This window comes from Triticum urartu, chromosome 7A, assembly GCF_056163025.1.
Source record: "Triticum urartu cultivar PI428250 chromosome 7A, HENAU_Tu73, whole genome shotgun sequence".
NCBI lineage: Eukaryota > Viridiplantae > Streptophyta > Magnoliopsida > Poales > Poaceae > Triticum > Triticum urartu.
The window spans coordinates 719,604,516-719,625,203 of record NC_141879.1 but is presented as its reverse complement, the minus strand read 5'-3'; the positions used below and the strand labels follow the sequence as shown (position 1 = coordinate 719,625,203).

Genomic DNA, 20,688 nt, shown 5'->3' with positions numbered 1-20,688 from the left:
TGGCTCGGTGCACACTGGCTGCAACGGTCATGGCAATTATTTATTATTTCTTCAGAAGCAACGATTGTATTTGTATGTGAGTGCTGTGTACGTCAGATGCAGAGAAAGTATTACTCTTTTCAATTTCACTGTTGAGGCCTCATTCGGTTTGGAGGATTTTTATAGGAAAAACACGGGAACAAGAATTCCAGAGGAAAATTTCCTATATATGCATTCGGTTTGTAGAAAATGGATACAGGAATTTCATAAAAATACTATTCATTTCCTATGCTTTTGAAGGAAACTACACATCCACTCAAAGCTTATTTTGCGCGTAGGAATGAGGCAAGTCAATTCCTTAGGGTGGCAAGTGTCATTCTATCAAATTCCTATACTACTTCAAATTCCTACGCTTAAATTTCCTCCAAACCGAATGAGCCCTGAACGTCCCGACGGTTACCTTGTGTGCATTCAGCTTTCAGTTGCCTCTAGCCTTTGGAGCGATGCCAAACATTTTTTGTTAGCCTGCCTCTATACACTTAGAGGCAGCAAAAGGCAACAATGGGTGTGAAGCCTCCATGTCAATGTTTTAATGGTTTAGAATGATCTGGTCTTCTCAAGCGGTGCAAAGTTATTTTTCTTATCACATGGCCTTAGATTAGATGGCTAGAACGAGCAGCCGATTCCTGCAAAATACATTGTACCCATATTTGTGGGAGAACTTATGCATTAGGAGCATGCTTCAACAAACTTCATCATCAAACTCCGCATTAACAATAGGAATCTGCATAACTTGATTTGAAGAAGACCAATCAAAGGAGATAAATATTTTTTTTTGCATGTCCTAGTGTATCGGATTTCCAAATGCTAGAGTTAGCAGTAGCAATTTCCAAATGACAAGGTTTAACCACGAGGCAGCACTTTAAAAGAAGAAAACCTGACAGGAGTAGAGCACGCGTCCCCTCAGCTCCAATAAAGGACATATGGTCTTTCTGCCTCCTGCCGGCGCCGTCACCGGTCAGTCTCGTCTCTGATGGCCTTAGGGCCATGGGGGTGTGGTGGATCCCGGATCTTGCCGGCGGAAGGGCTCCATTTTTTCATGTTTCTTCAAGTTTTGTTACGGTTTGTGTCTTGCTCAGGAAGACAAGATGGCGGCGGTTCACTGAAGATGGAATAAGGTTCTCTCCCCTAGCCCCCATCCTGGTGATGCATCTAGCATCGTCGGTGGGCGTGTGGAGGTGTGTTTCCCGCTAATCCATCTTTGGTGGATTTGCTCGGATCTGTTTGTTGTTCGTCTATGTTCGTGTGTCTTCACATTGGATTCTTTTGACCTACGCTACTCTTCATCGGCGGTGGCTGTTGTTTTGGTGCATTGGTCCTATGGGGTCTTAGCACGACGGCTTTCTAACTGTCTACTACAATAAGTTTTGCCCGAATCCGGCGAGGGAGGGGTGATGACGGCGGTGCGCCTTCGGCTTGCTTCAATGCTTGTAGTTGTCGCTAGGTGGTGTATGGATCTGGATGTAATTTTTATTATTTCTGCTATTCGTTGTACTGCCATGTCTAAAGATGAGTAGATCATAAATTTTTCTGCAAAAAAAGAAGAAAGAACCAAAAGGTCAGATGTAGCAAGAGAGAAGTATTTTATTTCTAGACAGATGAATTAGGAAAGTGTTTGGTCTTCAAACCTTAGGAAAACAAATTAAGAATTATGCTCTTCGATAATTCTGTGAGTGGAAGATGCAATGAGAGCTCTGTTCTCGATTCTTTTTTTGTTAAAACAATAAATAACTACAAGGCAAAAAATTACGGAAATGTTAACGCCCACACGTGTGGGTGTTCACCATCCCGACCACACGCAAGCATCTCCATTGGTAACTTTGTGCACGAATCTTGGAACAAACCGGTCGGTTTTCTGCACCACGTAGGACGAGGCGCGTGTGCGGTGTGCGAGTCAGTTCGCCCGCACGTTGGTTGCCATCCCGCGGTCAGTGGTTGCCACTCGGAGGCATGCGGTGGAACTGCTATGCGCCCGCACGTCACGCTCCGACCGCGGTTGACGTCAAACACGTCGCACACCTCTGCCCCCTCTCCCTCACGGTTCCATTTACTCACCCGCACCACAGTTACTGGCACAACCCACTCGCATTTCAAACCATTGGAGGAGAAGGCGAGGGGAGAAGGTGACGGCGGAGGCGGAAGAATCGACGGTGTTCGCGGCCGTCGGTGGTGCTCGCCGGAACGGAGCGGCTTCGCCGGAGCGCCTGCGGGTTGAAGGTAATGCTCGCTACAACTCTCGCAATCCCTTCCTGCATTTTCCCCCCTTCCCTCCCTGTTCGATTCCTCGATCGAGATTCGTAGAGATTCAGGCGATTCGGCGATGCGTCGGCGTTCCCGCCGGCGCCGAAGTTGTCTGCTAGCCGTTTTTGGTGGCACTGGGCAGTTTCGTCGCGGCCGCGGCGACGGCATCGTCGGTGTGGTTATGCCTGTTCGGAGGCACGCACTAGTCTTGCCTATGGATTGGGCAGGTGTCTCCCAATTTGTTTGATGTGCATTGGTTCGAATTTGTGTTTGCAGTCAGTTCGTGGGAGAATTTTGAGGGTGAATTTGAAGTCGCGGTAGTTGCCATTGAACCCTAAATCTAGTTAGTTGGGTTTTGAAACTGTAGTATGAGGCGAACTTGATAGTTTCATTAACTACCATGATTGTGTGGCAACTAACTCCCTGAACAAATGTGATAGTTGCCACAAACGTGTTTCCCCTTACGGCAACAAATTACTGAAATGACTGTGTTAGTTGCCATATATAAGCTTTCGCATGGGGCAACTATTTTTATTGAATGACTGTGATAGTTGCCACACACACGCTCTTCCATGTGGCAACTAAATTTGCTGAATTACTGTGATAGTAGCCACAAACATGCTTTTTCATTGTGGCATCTAATTTTTCTGAATGATTTATGATAGTTACCACACTGTAATAGTTGCCACAATCGGTAGTCAATGCAGTTTCAGGAGCCAACTGCACTAGACGGCAACTAATGTGCACATCAAGTGTGCCTGTTGCCACTTGGATAGTATATTAATGTGGCAAATAGAATATGAACACACTGTCTATTGCCATTCTGCAGATAAGACAGTGTGGCAAATTGGCTGCATAATGTGGCAACCAAATTTGCATATCAATTGTGTTAGATGCCATACATATGCTTTGCATGTGGCAAGTTTTTGGCTGACCACATCATGTCAGTTGCCATGCCGTAGTCAGTACAATATGGCAAATTCATTGTACTATAGGCGCAATTTTTTTTGTTTTGCCACAACGACTTTGTGATATCTGATCACACTGTGGCAATTTTCAGGTTCTTGATTAGATGTGGTTTCATCGATTTGTTGTAGTATGTGTTGCATTTCAGCACGGCAATTTCACCCTAGCACATTTCTGTCGCTGAACAAGTGGCATTTGATTGGTGTATTTTTAGGACAGTGTGTGAGCTGCCACATCTTAGTTTTTGTGATGTGGAGGATTCTGTGACTTTCTATCGTACTATCTTGGGCTAACATGGCAACTTCAACATTTTTTGTTTTCAAGTGCATTTATCATATGTATCCTTTTTTTTACTTGATAATGCAACCAATGTGCTTACTTGTCACGTTTATGTTTTCGACAATCATAGGAGGGGTGCGTGTGTGTTCATGTTATTTTTTTCTGCATTCACTAGTTGACATTTTCTGTTTCGATCGATTATATATTGAATCCCTTTTCTAAGCAATACCGCTCTGTTATTGGTCTGTTATATACTAAATACTAAACTAAATACTAAACAGATACAGATCAAAGGGGTATCCTCTGGCATTAGAAAATATTCATCTTGACAAGAAATTATCTATATGTTAAGATATCTCTGATAAGGGCTATAGCTCAGTTCGGTTCCCGGAAACCTGGGCATGGCTTTTTCGAACTTAGTTGATTTCGCAAGAAGCAACTTGAAAAGCACAAAGACTACATCTAAACAAACCTTACGTCTTCGTTCGGCTCATTCTTGCTTATCTCACCCTATTTCCTTACTTTAGCTTAGAAGTAGGCATCCTGCTGAGCCCCCTTTCTCCTCGGTCCACAGAGAAAAAATGTAGGACTGGTGCCGACAGTTCATCACGGAAGAAAGAACTCACAGAGCCGGGATCGGTAACTAATAGTACTACTAACTAATACTAATATATAGAAATAGATATCTAGAAATAGAAATGAACTAATATATAGATAATCGAAATTGAAAAGAACTGTCTTTTCTGTATACTTTCCCCGTTCTATTGCTACCGCGGGTCTTATGCAATCGATCGGACTGGTTTACTTGTAAGCTTTACTGGGTATGCCTTATATACCGCGTTTGGGCAACCCTCTCAACAATTAAGAGATCCATTCAAAGAACACGGAGACTAATTTAAGTAAGAAGTCTCCCAGATAGGGGGACTTCTTACTTAAAGAATTGAAATAGTCTTTTATTTTCTTTTTGAAAAAAAATGGATTTCATTGAAGTAATAAAACTATTCCAATTCGAATAATAGTTGAGAAAGAATCGCAATAAATGCAAAGATGGAACATCTTGGATGGTGGCAACTGCTTACCTCTTACATTTACATTTCCATCACGACAATTTGGTCTGTTCCTATCTCAGCAGAATGGCTCGTGGCGATCATCAAAACGATGATGATGATTTCATGGATCCACCACAGCGTAATCGGGCAACTGGACGGAGAAAAGAGGGTGATGAGGTAAATGTTCACACATCCCTCCTTCCTCCTGCTTTATGTTACTGATTGACACCTCGAGCTTGCAGTCGTCTGACACGAACTAAAATTTCATGACATTGCAAAACATGGCAACAACTGATCACTTTTTGCAAAAACATGGCAACAACTGATCATTTTTTGTCTGTTTTTTGCAGAAGAAGAAACGTATTTGCAACAGAGCCTCCCAAGAATGACTGACTGCGTTGACTGACAAATTCACCGACGATCAGAAGGGGGCTGCTGCTGAGATGGGTATGCAGTCTATGATGGATGTCTGGTGCACGAACCTTGCCAACCCTGTATGCGACTGGCTTGGTGAGATCTACGACCCCGCCTCCAGGGAATTCGTGATTCCGGGACATGGAAGACTACCATTGAACGAGGAATCCGTGTTCTGCACTTTGGGTGTGCCTCGTGGACATATCAAAGTCCCGTACGAGGTCAACAATGAGATCGAGGAAGCGCTGTTCCCCCGTTTGTTTCCTGGGTCGGAATCCATGCCGAACACGTGTGCAGTGGCAGATTCCCTGCAGGCCATGACGACGCATGGAGATGTTTTCAAGATGAAGCTACTCATGTACCTCATCTCAGCTGTTTTCGCGCTGACCACCTCTCTTCGCCCAAGCAACAAATGCTTCCCCATCCTGGTGAATGATTCATCTTTACTACTTTATTTTCCTTTGATCTTTTTGGCTCCGATGTCATGTGTAAAGCTAGTGACTGCCAGCGTTTTCCGATGTTTTTTTCCATTTGATTTCTGATGCGGCAACATTTTTTGTCCTGAAATTTTGTGTGGTGCAGGCGGATCTGGAAAATGTGAAGAACATGAATTGGTGTAAGTTTATTGCCGACTTCCTGCACGATGCATTCTCAAGCAAGATGTACCAAAAGGGTTGTCGACTGCATTTAATGGTATTTTTTACCAGTTCTTTCTATGAACACTGTTTTTTTAACACACTTTTATTCATGCATGGCAACCTGATCATAACAAGATGGCAACCTGATCATATCAAGATGGCAACTGCCATAATGACAATATGGCAACTGGCATAATGACAATATGGCAACTCCCATCATATTGGTATGGCAACTGTCATCATACTATGATGGCAACTGCCATCATAACAACATGGCAACTGCTATCACACTATGATGGCAATTAGCACATGTAGATGGCATCTTCTTCTTTTTCTTCTCTTCTTTCATGCACCTCAACTTGATTATCATGGGAATATATATTATCCTGTTTTCCTCCACACAGTACCCATGATGGCAACTGATATTTCTTTCTTTTTAAAATTGTTTTGCATCAACTCATGTACGTCGACTGTCTTGATCTGTCCACCGTGGATTTCATTGGTACAGGAGGCCCGCCGCCTGCGCACAAGTTTGTTGTTTCTGCGTGGACTATCAACGCTGTCAAGGCTGTGCTTGCCGCAGACAAGGCTACTGACACCACATATGGAAAACTGCAGGTTAGTTCTGGTTTCTTTGCCCACACGGCATGCCTACAAATTGGCATGAGGCAACCATCTGTGGGTCATAAGAGATGACTACCTTTGTTATCCATGGCTGTCTGAGTATTGTATCCATGTCTCATTCCACATGGCAACTCTTTTCATTCGTGCTTAAACTTACATTCTCTCTCTTACGTCCTAGCTTTTTTTTTGTTCTTTCCAGCTGATGGCCAAGCATGCTATAGACTACAGCGTGTTTGGGGGGGCCTCAAAACTTTGGAAAGTGGATGGACGTGCACTCAGCTCCGTCTTGCCCTGCCGAGGTAATCAAAAGATCTACATCTATGGTTTGCCGTGGAGTATTTTTTGATGTCGTGCAAGTGATTGCAATATGGGTGGTCATTGATGCTTCTTTGTTTCGTGCACAGGCGAGGGCACCTGTTGAGCATCTAATAGGGCAGTTTGCATCTAGAATGACCGGCTTGCTCGGGAAGTTGGTTGAGGGGTGGACGTCCCTCAGTGGCTCTGACAGCGACGTGGTTGCGAGGCAGTTCACTTCATTTGTCCCAGAACGTACACACCAGCCAACCGGTTGCCGTGGCCGGTATGACTACAACAGTTCCCAAGAGCCTGCTGACACACAAGATGAACTAGGTGGAGATGCTGGTCTCAGCAAGGATGACGACGATATCATGGAGAATGTGCAAGAGGACACCGATGATGATGATCATGCTAAAGTTCGCGCAGGTGGTAACAAGGGCAAGGATGCAACAGATGTCCCCCAACCGGAGAAAGTCAAACAACATACGACTGCGAGAGGCGAGGGGGTTTTGCCATCAAAGAGGGGGAGGGCTCCAGAGGGTGTTGGGCAGGGTTCTGCTGGCAAGAGGTCTAGGACAGACCCCGTAGCTGCCAGGAAGAGGTTCGACTTTTATTTTAGTTTTTTGCTTTGTCTATTTTCTTCGAACAGACTCATACTTTTTTGCACTTATTTTTGTCAAGCGCGGCAACGAGTTTGCTGTCTGACAATTGCCACCTTTTTTCCCTCCATCTCATACGTGCAGCGAGCCGACAACTGGTGGACGAGCAGTTACGAAGAAACAGGCGCCAACGCCAACCCGTGTTTCTGCTCGGTTGAACAAAGGCGCCCCCATTGCCGGTGACACCCCTTCCACCAAGTCATCTCCTCGCACGACGACGATCAACACCAGGGATCCTGTCGTGTTGCCAGACCTGAGGAAGGCAGTCAAGAAGTAGATTTTTTCATCCGCTTTCATTGATATAGTGCTATATTTTCTTGATTTTCCAATGCATCCGTTTAGCTTGTCACATTGTCTTCTGTCATCGCCCCCCACGTGGCAACTGCTGTTCTCCAAATGATTTTTTCCTTCCTTTTTAAGTGTATGGCAACTTCTATTGTTTTTTACATGGAAACTGGAATCTAGGCCAAATGGTAACTTTAATGTACCTAATGGCAACTGCCATCTTTACCGTTGGCTTGTGAGCTAATCCCACACCTAGGTTTGAAATTGCATTCATGGCAGATCAGACATTTTTATCATTCTTCAAGTTGGCTAACATGGCAACTGCTGCTGGATGGCAACTGCTAATTATGACACATGGCAACTCACGTTCCCCTTACATGGCAACTACCAGCTTTTCCACTTGTTTTTCATTTTTTTTAAGATTTCTACCAAGGCAAACATATTTTTGTTCATTTTTAATACCTTTTTCATGTGCTTTATTTTTTGCGAGGTGAAGAAGACTACTACGCGCGGGGCCAAGCATATCAGTAAGGACCCGCTCGAACGCCTGCATTCAAAGTTGTCAACAGGGGGCAACTCAGATATACATGAGGCACCAGGCGACAATACTGCTGCTGCACCGTTGACCGCTCCCACCAACTCTGATGCAAGTGGCCGACCATCTCCGCCGGCTGTAGATGTGCAGGCTAGAACAACACGCATCCGTACATCGGGGAGTGACGAGTCGGTATCTGCCAGGATAGCTGAAATATTGCCAACTCTTCTAGCAATGAAGGATGCTGGTGTGAGCCATGCCACCCCATCAGCAAGCGTTGAAGTGGACGCTCCCGAGGCGACTATTTCGTGTGCTGGTCTTCCCCATAGGCGTCGTAACCCCCGCAAGCAACCAACAGACATACCCAACGCACCGGCTGTAGCTAGGAGCAGGAGAGACGAGTCTGGTTATATTCCTGCGTCCACACTGTTCCCACCACCTGCCAAAAGCAATGTGATGGAGAAACCGGAAGACCGGAGCACAACTAATGCAGGTGTCAAGCTGGGCACGAGTAACACAGGTGAAAAACCGGAGCAGACTGTGCGTTTACCCGCAATGGAAATCCCCATCATAAATCTGCGCACTTCCAGGCTCCCAGTCAATGTCGGTGTCCCCTACAGCCCAAACAAGAAGATTGTCATGAAAGCTGCGGTTGATACCGCTGACAACACGCCCCGCCCTGCAAATAAGGCCGATCATTCTGTAGCGGCCGATTCAGATATGTTTGTCGATCTTTCACCCTTGGATTCTGCCCCGCAAGTCGTTCGTGGTCCAGCCAGTAGGAATGAGAGGCACCCAATGGCCTTTACCCCACCGAGCTTCAGCCTTGGTATCAGTCAAGATCAACCGATGGTGCAAGATCCTATGCCAGTTGCCTTTGCTTTCCCAGGAGGCATGCCCGCAATGATGGCGCAGCCAATGGTCGAGGGCAGGAAGGCTGTCAAGTTCGCAGAGCCGATTGTGCAAGGTACACTTGTCATGTCCTTATGATTTTTCTTGTATACATCTTTGTAGTTTGACTTTTGTCTCAATCATATTTTTTGGGGGTTCTCACTTGTGATGGCAACTGACATGTGATGACAAGGCAACTAGATTTGATGCACCATGTCACCTACATTTTTTTTGCTGCCATGCTGCATTTGACATTGGGCAACCACGTGGCAACTGAAGTTGATTCAACATGGCAACTGTAGTTGCTGTCACATGGCAAATACAGTGCATTACACATGGCAACTGGATTTGCCACACCATGTCACCTGCATTTTTTGTTTCCATGCTGCATTTTTTCATACGGCAATCACATGGCAAGTGGAGTTGACACAACATGGCAACTGTAGTTGCTGTGACATGGCAACTACAGTCCAACTAGATGGCAACTACAGTGCAACTACATAGCAATTGTAGTTGCTATGACATGGCCACTGTAGTTGGACCACACATGGCAACTGCCCCACTTTTTCTACCTACATCTCACATCATGCACCCTATCTTCTCACAATCCATCTGTTTTTGATTTTCTAGGTATCCTAACCCACTTTTTTTATCATTGCAGCCACCCCTGAGGAGATTTCACCGTCACTTGACGAAGCTTACCGCATGATTGAGGAGGCAGCATTGCAGAGGAGGTCCTCACGAGGGCAAGGGCAATCAAGTTCCAACGTGCCTGCAGATATGGTATCTAAGGATACCATTAGGAGTGCCACTCCTGGTTCTGTGAGGCAGCAGAGGGTAGTTCACCCACCTCCCGTGGAAGACTACGAGCCCGAATTCAGGGCCACTAAGGAACAGACCCAGCTGTACGATATCGTCAAGCGGTTTGGAAATGCGAGGGCCAGCAGCAAGCACATGAAGGAGCTGAAAGCGTAAATGACCACACCCCATAATCTCTCATTTTGCTTTGCTCCTTTTTTACCATTCATCTTCTTCGTACTTTCTATACACGATCCGCTTACGTTTTAGTTCTTTCATATTTTTTTACTTAGTAGGCATGATTCTTCCATGTTATATCATTTTCATACAGCTCATGTTTGGACAGAACCAAAGTCATTCATGTTGGGTTTCGTAGTAATTTCAAAAAATTTCCTACGCACACGCAAGATCATGTGATGCATAGCAACGAGGGGGAGAGTGTTGTCTACGTACCCAACGCAGACCGAGTGCGGAAGTGATGACACGACGTAGAGGAAGTAGTCGTACGTCTCCACGATCCAACCGATCAAGCACCGAAACTACGGCACCTCCGAGTTCGAGCACACGTTCAGCTCGATGACGATCCCCGGACTCCAATCCAGCAAAGTGTCGGGGAAGAGTTCCGTCAGCACGACGGCGTGGTGACGATCTTGATGAACTACAGCAGCAGGGCTTCGCCTAAACTCCACTACAGTATTATCGAGGTATATGGTGGCAGGGGGCACCGCACACGGCTAAGGAATAGATCACGTGGATCAACTTGTGTGTTCTAGGGTGCCTCTACCTCAGTATATAAAGGAGCCAAGGGGGGAGAGGGGCGCCGGCCAGGGAGAGAGGCGCAGGAGGAGTCCTACTCGGAAGGAGTAGGACTCCCCCCAATCCTATTCCAACTAGGATTCCCCAAGGGGGGGAAAGAGAGAGAGGGGGGCCAGCCACCTTCTCCTAGTCCTAATAGGACTAGGGGAGGGGGAAGTGGCGCAGCCACCTTGGGCTGCCCCTTTCTCCTTTCCACTAAGGCCCATGAAGGCCCATATGGCTCCCGGGGGGTTCCGATAACCTCCCGGTAACCCGGTAAAATCCCGATTTCACCCGGAACACTTTCGATGTCCAAACATAGGCTTCCAATATATCAATCTTTACGTCTCGACCATTTCGAGACTCCTCGTCATGTTCGTGATCACATCCGGGACTCCGAACTACCTTCGGTACATCAAGATGCATAAACTCATAATGTAACTGTCATCGTAACCTTAAGCGTGCGGACCCTACGGGTTCGAGAACAATGTAGACATGACCGAGACATGCCTCCGGTCAATAACCAATAGCGGGACCTGGATGCCCATATTGGCTCCTACATATTCTACGAAGATCTTTATCGGTCAGACCGCATAACAACATACGTTGTTCCCTTTGTCATCGGTATGTTACTTGCCCGAGATTCGATCGTCGGTATCCAATACCTAGTTCAATCTCGCTACCGGCAAGTCTCTTTACTCGTTTTGTAATACATCATCTCACAACTAACATATTAGTTGCAATGCTTGCAAGGCTTATGTGATGTGTATTACCGAGAGGGCCCAGAGATACCTCTCCGACAATCGGAGTGACAAATCCTAATCTCGAAATACGCCAACCCAACATCTACCTTTGGAGACACCTGTAATGCTCCTTTATAATCACCCAGTTACGTTGTGACGTTTGGTAGCACCCAAAGTGTTCCTCCGGTAAACGGGAGTTGCATAATCTCATAGTCATAGGAACATGTATAAGTCATGAAGAAAGCAATAGCAACATACTAAACGATCGGGTGCTAAGCTAATGGAATGGGTCATGTCAATCAGATCATTCAACTAATGATGTGACCTTGTTAATCAAATAACAACTCTTTGTCCATGGTTAGGAAACATAACCATCTTTGATTAACGAGCTAGTCATGTAGAGGCATACTAGTGACACTTTGTTTGTCTATGTATTCACACATGTATTATGTTTCCGGTTAATACAATTCTAGCATGAATAATAAACATTTATCATGATTATAAGGAAATAAATAATAACTTTATTATTGCCTCTAGGGCATATTTCCTTCAGTCTCCCACTTGGACTAGAGTCAATAATCTAGATTACACTCTAATGAATCTAACACCCATGGAACCTTGGTGCTGATCATGTTTTGCTCGTGGAAGAGGCTTAGTCAACGGGTCTGCAACATTCAGATCCGTATGTATCTTGCAAATCTCTATGTCTCCCACCTGGACTAGATCCCGGATGGAGTTGAAGCGTCTCTTGATGTGTTTGGTCCTTTTGTGAAATCTGGATTCCTTTGTCAAGGCAATTGCACCAGTATTGTCACAAAAGATTTTCATTGGACCCGATGCATTAGGTATGACACCTAGATCGGATATGAACTCCTTCATCCAGACTCCTTCGTTCGCTGCTTCCGAAGCAGCTATGTACTCCGCTTCACATGTAGATCCCGCTACGACGCTTTGTTTAGAACTGCACCAACTGACAGCTCCACCGTTTAATGTAAACACGTATCCGGTTTGCGATTTAGAATCGTCCGGATCAGTGTCAAAGCTTGCATCAACGTAACCTTTTACGATGAGCTCTTTGTCACCTCCATATACGAGAAACATATCCTTAGTCCTTTTCAGGTATTTTAGGATGTTCTTGACCGCTGTCCAGTGATCCACTCCTGGATTACTTTGGTACCTCCCTGCTAAACTTATAGCAAGGCACACATCAGGTCTGGTACACAGCATTGCATACATGATAGATCCTATGGCTGATGCATAGGGAACATCTTTCATATTCTCTCTATCTTCTGCAGTGGTCGGGAATTGAGTCTTACTCAACTTCACACCTTGTATCTCTATAGATCTTAATGCCTAATATGTAAGCAGCTTCTCCGAGGTCTTTCATCGAAAAACTTTTATTCAAATATCCTTTTATGCTATCCAGAAATTCTATATCATTTCCAATCAGCAATATGTCATCCACATATAATATCAGAAATGCTACAGAGCTCCCACTCACTTTCTTGTAAATACAGGCTTCTCCGAAAGTCTGTATAAAACCAAATGCTTTGATTACACTATCAAAACGTTTATTCCAACTCCGAGAGGCTTGCACCAGTCCATAAATGGATCGCTGGAGCTTGCACACTTTGTTAGCTCCCTTTGGATCGACAAAACCTTCCAGTTGCATCATATACAACTCTTCTTCCAGAAATCCATTCAGGAATGCAGTTTTGACATCCATCTGCCAAATTTCATAATCATAAAATGCGGCAATCGCTAACATGATTCGGACGGACTTAAGCATCGCTACGGGTGAGAAGGTCTCATCGTAGTCAATCCCTTGAACTTGCTGAAAACCTTTTGCGACAAGTCGAGCTTTGTAGACAGTAACATTACCATCAGCGTCAGTCTTCTTCTTAAAGATCCATTTATTTTCAATTGCTTGCCGATCATCGGGCAAGTCAACCAAAGTCCATACTTTGTTTTCATACATGGATCCCATCTCAGATTTCATGGCTTCAAGCCACTTTGCGGAATCTGGGCTCACCATCGCTTCTTCATAGTTCGTAGGTTCATCATGATCTAGTATCATGACTTTCAGAACAGGATTACCGTACCACTCTGGTGCGGATCTTACTCTGGTTGATCTACGAGGTTCAGTAGTATCTTGATCTGAAGTTTCATGATCATTATCATTGGCTTCCTCACTAACTGTCGTAGGTGTCACTAAAACAGTTTTCTGTGATGAACTACTTTCCAGTAAGGGAGCAGGTACAGTTACCTCGTCAAGTTCTACTTTCCTCCCACTCACTTCTTTCGAGAGAAACTACTTCTCTAGAAAGGATCCATTCTTAGCAACGAATGTCTTGCCTTCGGATCTGTGATAGAAGGTGTACCCAACAGTCTCCTTTGGGTATCCTATGAAGACACATTTCTCCGATTTGGGTTCGAGCTTATCAGGTTGAAGTTTTTTCACATAAGCATCGCAGCCCCAAACTTTAAGAAACGACAACTTTGGTTTCTTGCCAAACCACAGTTCATAAGGCGTCGTCTCAACGGATTTTGATGGTGCCCTATTTAACGTGAATGCGGCCGTCTCTAAAGCATAACCCCAAAACGATAGCGGTAAATCAGTAAGAGACATCATAGATCGCACCATATCTAGTAAAGTACGATTACGACGTTCGAACACACCATTACGCTGTGGTGTTCCAGGTGGCGTGAGTTGCGAAACTATTCCACAGTTTTTCAAATCTATACCAAACTCGTAACTCAAATATTCTCCTCCACGATCAGATCATAGAAACTTTATTTTCTTGTTATGATGATTTTCAACTTCACTCTGAAATTCTTTGAACTTTTCAAATGTTTCAGACTTATGTTTCATTAAGTAGATATACCCATATCTGCTTAAATCATCTGTGAAGGTGAGAAAATAACGATATCCGCCACGAACCTCAACATTCATCAGACCACATACATCGGTATGTATGATTTCCAACAAATCTGTTGCTCTCTCCATAGTACCGGAGAACGGTGTTTTAGTCATCTTGCCCATGAGGCACGATTCGCAAGTACCAAGTGATTCATAATCAAGTGGTTCCAAAAGTCCATCAGTATGGAGTTTCTTCATGCGCTTTATACCGATATGACCTAAACGACAGTGCCACAAATAAGTTGCACTTTCATTATCAACTCTGCATCTTTTGGCTTCAACATTATGAATATGTGTATTACTACTATCGAGATTCAATAAGAATAGACCACTCTTCAAGGGTGCATGACCATAAAAGATATTACTCATATAAATAGAACAACCATTATTCTCTGATTTAAATGAATAACCGTCTCGCATTAAACAAGATCCAGATATAATGTTCATGCTCAACGCTGGCACCAAATAACAATTATTTAGGTCTAATATTAATCCCGAAGGTAGATGTAGAGGTAGCGTGCCGACCGCGATCACATCGACTTTGGAACCGTTTCCCACGCGCATCGTCACCTCGTCCTTTGCCAGTGCCCGCTTATTCCGTAGTCCCTGTTTTGAGTTGCAAATATTAGCAACAGAACCAGTATCAAATACCCAGGTGCTACTATGAGCTCTAGTAAGGTACACATCAATAACATGTATATCACATATACCTTTCTTCACCTTGCCATCCTTCTTATCCGCCAAATACTTGGGGCAGTTCCGCTTCCAGTGACCAGTCTGCTTGCAGTAGAAGCACTCAGTTTCAGGCTTAGGTCCAGACTTGGGTTTCTTCTCCTGAGCAGCAACTTGCTTGCCGTTCTTCTTGAAGTTCCCCTTCTTCTTCCCTTTGCCCTTTTTCTTGAAACTAGTGGTTTTGTTAACCATCAACACTTGATGCTCCTTCTTGATTTCTACCTCCGCAGCCTTCAGCATTGCGAAGAGCTCGGGAATAGTCTTGTTCATCCCTTGCATATTATAGTTCATCACGAAGCTCTTGTAGCTTGGTGGTAGTGATTGGAGAATTCTGTCAATGACGCAATCATCCGGAAGATTAACTCCCAATTGAATCAAGTGATTATTATACCCAGACATTTTGAGTATATGCTCACTAACAGAACTGTTCTCCTCCATCTTGCAGCTATAGAATTTATTGGAGACTTCATGTCTCTCAATTCGGGCATTTGCTTGAAATATTAACTTCAACTCCTGGTACATCTCATATGCTCCATGACGTTCAAAACGTCGTTGAAGTCCCGATTCTAAGCCGTAAAGCATGGCACACTGAACTATCGAGTAGTCATCAGCTTTGCTCTGCCAGACGTTCATAACATCTGGTGTTGCTCCAGCAGCAGGCCTGGCACCCAGCGGTGCTTCCAGGACGTAATTCTTCTGTGCAGCAATGAGGATAATCCTCAAGTTACGGACCCAGTCCGTGTAATTGCTACCATCATCTTTCAACTTTGCTTTCTCAAGGAACGCATTAAAATTCAACGGAACAACAACACGAGCCATCTATCTACAATCAACATAAACAAGCAAGATACTATCAGGTACTAAGTTCATGATAAATTTAAGTTCAATTAATCATATTACTTAAGAACTCCCACTTAGATAGACATCCCTCTAATCTTCTAAGTGATTACGTGATCCAAATCAACTAAACCATAACCGATCATCACGTGAGATGGAGTAGTTTTCAATGGTGAACATCGTTTATGTTGATCATATCTACTATATGATTCACGCTCGACTTTTCGGTCTCCGTGTTCCGAGGCCATATCTGCATATGCTAGGCTCGTCAAGTTTAACCTGAGTATTCTGCGTGTGCAAAACTGGCTTGCACCCGTTGTAGATGGACGTAGAGCTTATCATACCCGATCATCACGTGGTGTCTGGGCACGACGAACTTTGGCAACGGTGCATACTCAGGGAGAACACTTCTTGATAATTTAGTGAGAGATCATCTTATAATGCTACCGTCAATCAAAGCAAGATAAGATGTATAAAAAGATAAACATCACATGCAATCAATAAGTGATATGATATGGCCATCATCATCTTGTGCTTGTGATCTCCATCTTCGAAGCACCGTCATGATCACCATCGTCACCGGCGCGACACCTTGATCTCCATCGTAGCATCGTTGTCGTCTCGCCAATCTTATGCTTCCATGACTATCACTACCGTTTAGTAATAAAGTAAAGCATTACATCGCGATTGTATTGCATACAATAAAGCGACAACCATATGGCTCCTGCCAGTTGCCGATAACTCGGTTACAAAACATGATCATCTCATATAATAAAATTCAGCATCATGCCTTGACCATATCACATCACAACATGCCCTGTAAAAACAAGTTAGACGTCCTCTACTTTGTTGTTGCAAGTTTTACGTGGCTGCTACGGGCTTAAGTAAGAACCAATCTCACCTACGCATCAAAACCACAACGATAGTTTGTCAAATAGACTCCGTTTTAACCTTTGCAAGGACCGGGCGTAGCCATACTTGGTTCAACTAAAGTTGGAGAGACAGTCGCCCGCAAGCCATCTCTGTGCAAAGCACGTCGAGGGAACCGGTCTCGCATAAGCGTACGCGTAAGGTTGGTCCGGGTCGTCTCGTCCAACAATACCGCCGAACCAAAGTATGACATGCTGGTAGGCAGTATGACTTGTATCGTCCACAACTCACTTGTGTTCTACTCGTGCATATAACATCAACATAAATAACCTAGGCTCTGATACCACTGTTGGGTTTCGTAGTAATTTCAAAAAATTTCCTACGCACACGCAAGATCATGTGATGCATAGCAACGAGGGGGAGAGTGTTGTCTACGTACCCAACGCAGACCGACTGCGGAAGCGATGACACGACGTAGAGGAAGTAGTCGTACGTCTCCACGATCCAACCGATCAAGCACCGAAACTACGGCACCTCCGAGTTCGAGCACACGTTCAGCTCGATGACGATCCCCGGACTCCGATCCAGCAAAGTGTCGGGGAAGAGTTCCGTCAGCACGACGGCGTGGTGACGATCTTGATGAACTACAGCAGCAGGGCTTCGCCTAAACTCCGCTACAGTATTATCGAGGTATATGGTGGCAGGGGGCACCGCACACGGCTAAGGAATAGATCACGTGGATCAACTTGTGTGTTCTAGGGTGCCTCTACCTCAGTATATAAAGGAGCCAAGGGGGGAGAGGGGCGCCGGCCAGGGAGAGAGGCGCAGGAGGAGTCCTACTCCTTCCGGGAGTAGGACTCCCCCCCAATCCTATTCCAACTAGGATTCCCCAAGGGGGGGAAAGAGAGAGAGGGGGGCCGGCCACCTTCTCCTAGTCCTAATAGGACTAGGGGAGGGGTAAGTGGCGCAGCCACCTTGGGCTGCCCCTTTCTCCTTTCCACTAAGGCCCATGAAGGCCCATATGGCTCCCGGGGGGTTTCGGTAACCTCCCGGTAACCCGGTAAAATCCCGATTTCACCCGGAAAACTTCCGATGTCCAAACATAGGCTTCCAATATATCAATCTTTACGTCTCGACCATTTTGAGACTCCTCGTCATGTCCGTGATCACATCCGGGACTCCGAACTACCTTCGGTACATCAAGATGCATAAACTCATAATGTAACTGTCATCGTAACCTTAAGCGTGCGGACCCTACGGGTTCGAGAACAATGTAGACATGACCGAGACATGTCTCCGGTCAATAACCAATAGCGGGACCTGGATGCCCATATTGGCTCCTACATATTCTACGAAGATCTTTATCGGTCAGACCGCATAACAACATACGTTGTTCCCTTTGTCATCGGTATGTTACTTGCCCGAGATCCGATCGTCGGTATCCAATACCTAGTTCAATCTCGCTACCGGCAAGTCTCTTTACTCGTTCTGTAATACATCATCTCACAACTAACATATTAGTTGTAATGCTTGCAAGGCTTATGTGATGTGTATTACCGAGAGGGCCCAGAGATACCTCTCCGACAATCGGAGTGACAAATCCTAATCTCGAAATACGCCAACCCAACATCTACCTTTGGAGACACCTGTAATGCTCCTTTATAATCACCCAGTTACGTTGTGACGTTTGGTAGCACCCAAAGTGTTCCTCTGGTAAACGGGAGTTGCATAATCTCATAGTCATAGGAACATGTATAAGTCATGAAGAAAGCAATAGCAACATACTAAACGATCGGGTGCTAAGCTAATGGAATGGGTCATGTCAATCAGATCATTCAACTAATGATGTGACCTTGTTAATCAAATAACAACTCTTTGTCCATGGTTAGGAAACATAACCATCTTTGATTAACGAGCTAGTCATGTAGAGGCATACTAGTGACACTTTGTTTGTCTATGTATTCACACATGTATTATGTTTCCGGTTAATACAATTCTAGCATGAATAATAAACATTTATCATGATTATAAGGAAATAAATAATAACTTTATTATTGCCTCTAGGGCATATTTCCTTCAATTCAATGCGGAGCGACGTACGTCGACCTGGGTGATCTTGCCGAGTCCCTGAGGCCAAACGGTAAAATGTCGACGAATGTAGTTGCATGCGGGATCGACTACATCAACAATCACACCGATGTGTGTGCTGACAAGATAATCATGCATTACAGTGTGACCTGCAAAATATGGGATGGTGACTTCCACCACAAAATCCCGAGGAAGAATTTTGCTCAACACGGTGAATTCAAGCTCACACTGAAGAAATATGTGAGTACTCCTTCCCTGTTTGCATTGTTTTTTCACATGGTGTGGTTTTTGCCATCATCTGCACTTGTGTTTATGTGGCAGATGTTTTCATGTGGCAACAGCTGCCGTGCACACTGACTTCTTAATTTTTTCATCCCGTGCAAACTATGTGGCAACTTGATAGTAAAATACATGGCACATTTTGTTCATACATGGACGGCAACTTTCTTTCAACTACCCCCACCCATAACCAAACATTCTACGTGATTCTAATTTTTTTGTCCCTCTGCTGTTCTTTATTTGAACTCTGCTTCTCATTTCTTCACTTTTAAATGCAGGTCATGTTCCCCATGTTCCAGGAGCTTGCACCACATGACCCACACGACAAGTGTGGTCACCACTATGCGATCTTTCTTGACCTGAAGAACCAACATTTTGAGGTGCTTGATTCAATCCGTTCGGAAGCTGATGCAGACCTTACTACGCATGCCGAATTCTTCATTAGCAACCTCAAAGAGACATGGAACCGTCACTACGAACATTCAAAGGTCCAGATCAGGCATTTCCCGACTGAGTATGTGGCGACTGCGAAGCAAGGGAACACGTAATTTCTTCCTTCCTTCATGTGCCATTTACATCAATCCAACCCCTCTTTTGTTGTCACATCTGAATTGAAGTATATCTTTGTTACGTCTGTCCTTTTTGCGTGTTCACCTGACTCTTTTCCTCGTGTAGGACGGACTGTGGCTTTCACGCGCTGGAATACTTTGCAAAGTGGGAAGGCAGAATTGTCCCTGCTATCACAGCTGCAACGGTCGTTGAGCTCCGGAAAATCTACACATGGAACTGGTTGACGAATGAAGATTTCAACAAGCGGTCCGGAGCACGCGAGTTCGTGGAGGAAGCTGTCAAGAAAGTCATCAAGAAGTACAAGTGATCACGTGGTGTTACACACCGGACGCATACCTTACATTCTGTTGCCGAGGAATGTAAGGTACTATCTCTTTGTTCTCGTCGAAAACTATGTTTGTGTGCTATGTTATGACTGCAACCCCGCGTAGCCTACTATGTAGTGGTGGTGTGTGAGCGACATATGAATAGTTTCTGTAATATATGTGTGGACGTGAACCTATTTTAGGCGTTACAGCAGATATGTTTTTATGTTTATCATTATTACAATGGTTTCATCGTTTCTAGCACCGGTTTGCTGTTTCGAATGTGTCTACGATGTTTTAAAAAAGATGGCAAATGTAGTTCATCAGACATGGGTAGTGAAAGTCATCGTCATTTTCCATTTTGGCTGTTTTGCTTCTTCTTTTTCATCGCTAACTACACCGGCTAGTATGGGTAGGTTGATCATGTAGCCCCAACCTTTGCTCTGGTTTATGCACGTTACGCTTTTTCCAACTTGTTTCCCATACATTGCACACAACAGACTATGTGTCTCTAAACCGCGTCGTATTGTCATGGAAATATATGCCATGCAGAGTCATTACAAATACCATGGCATATTTTCAATACAGCTAACATGGCAGATACAGTACAAACAACATGGCAGATCCAGCATAATTAACATGGCAGATACAGTACAACTAACATGGCAGATCCAGTACAACTAAAATGGCAGATCCAGTACAACTAGCATGGCATATTTAGTATAAAATAGCATGGCATATTTAGTATAAAATAGCATGGCATATTTAGTATAAAATAGCATGGCAGACTAACTACACATAACATGGCAGATTAACTACACATAACATGGCAGA

At 44.6% G+C, this 20,688-nt stretch overlaps 1 protein-coding gene across 1 annotated transcript; it reads left to right on the top strand.

Annotated features, from left to right (window-relative positions):
- The first annotated feature begins 18,757 nt into the window (after positions 1-18,757).
- Positions 18,758-19,856, top strand: LOC147962194 (uncharacterized). The gene is made up of 3 exons (XM_087534251.1): positions 18,758-18,940; positions 19,258-19,523; positions 19,655-19,856. The coding sequence occupies exons 1-3, from the start codon at positions 18,758-18,760 to the stop codon at positions 19,854-19,856; spliced, it is 651 nt and encodes a 216-aa protein (XP_087390377.1).
- Positions 19,857-20,688: the final 832 nt, after the last annotated feature.

What these genes read in the sequence shown, in the direction of transcription:
- LOC147962194 (XM_087534251.1), top strand. Translation starts at nt 18,758, where the DNA reads ATGTCGACGAATGTAGTTGCATGCGGGATCGACTACATCAACAATCAC. An exon ending in AGCTCACACTGAAGAAATAT is followed by an intron (nt 18,941 to 19,257) that starts GTGAGTACTCCT and finishes TTTTAAATGCAG; the next exon opens with GTCATGTTCCCCATGTTCCA. An exon ending in ACTGCGAAGCAAGGGAACAC is followed by an intron (nt 19,524 to 19,654) that starts GTAATTTCTTCC and finishes TTCCTCGTGTAG; the next exon opens with GACGGACTGTGGCTTTCACG.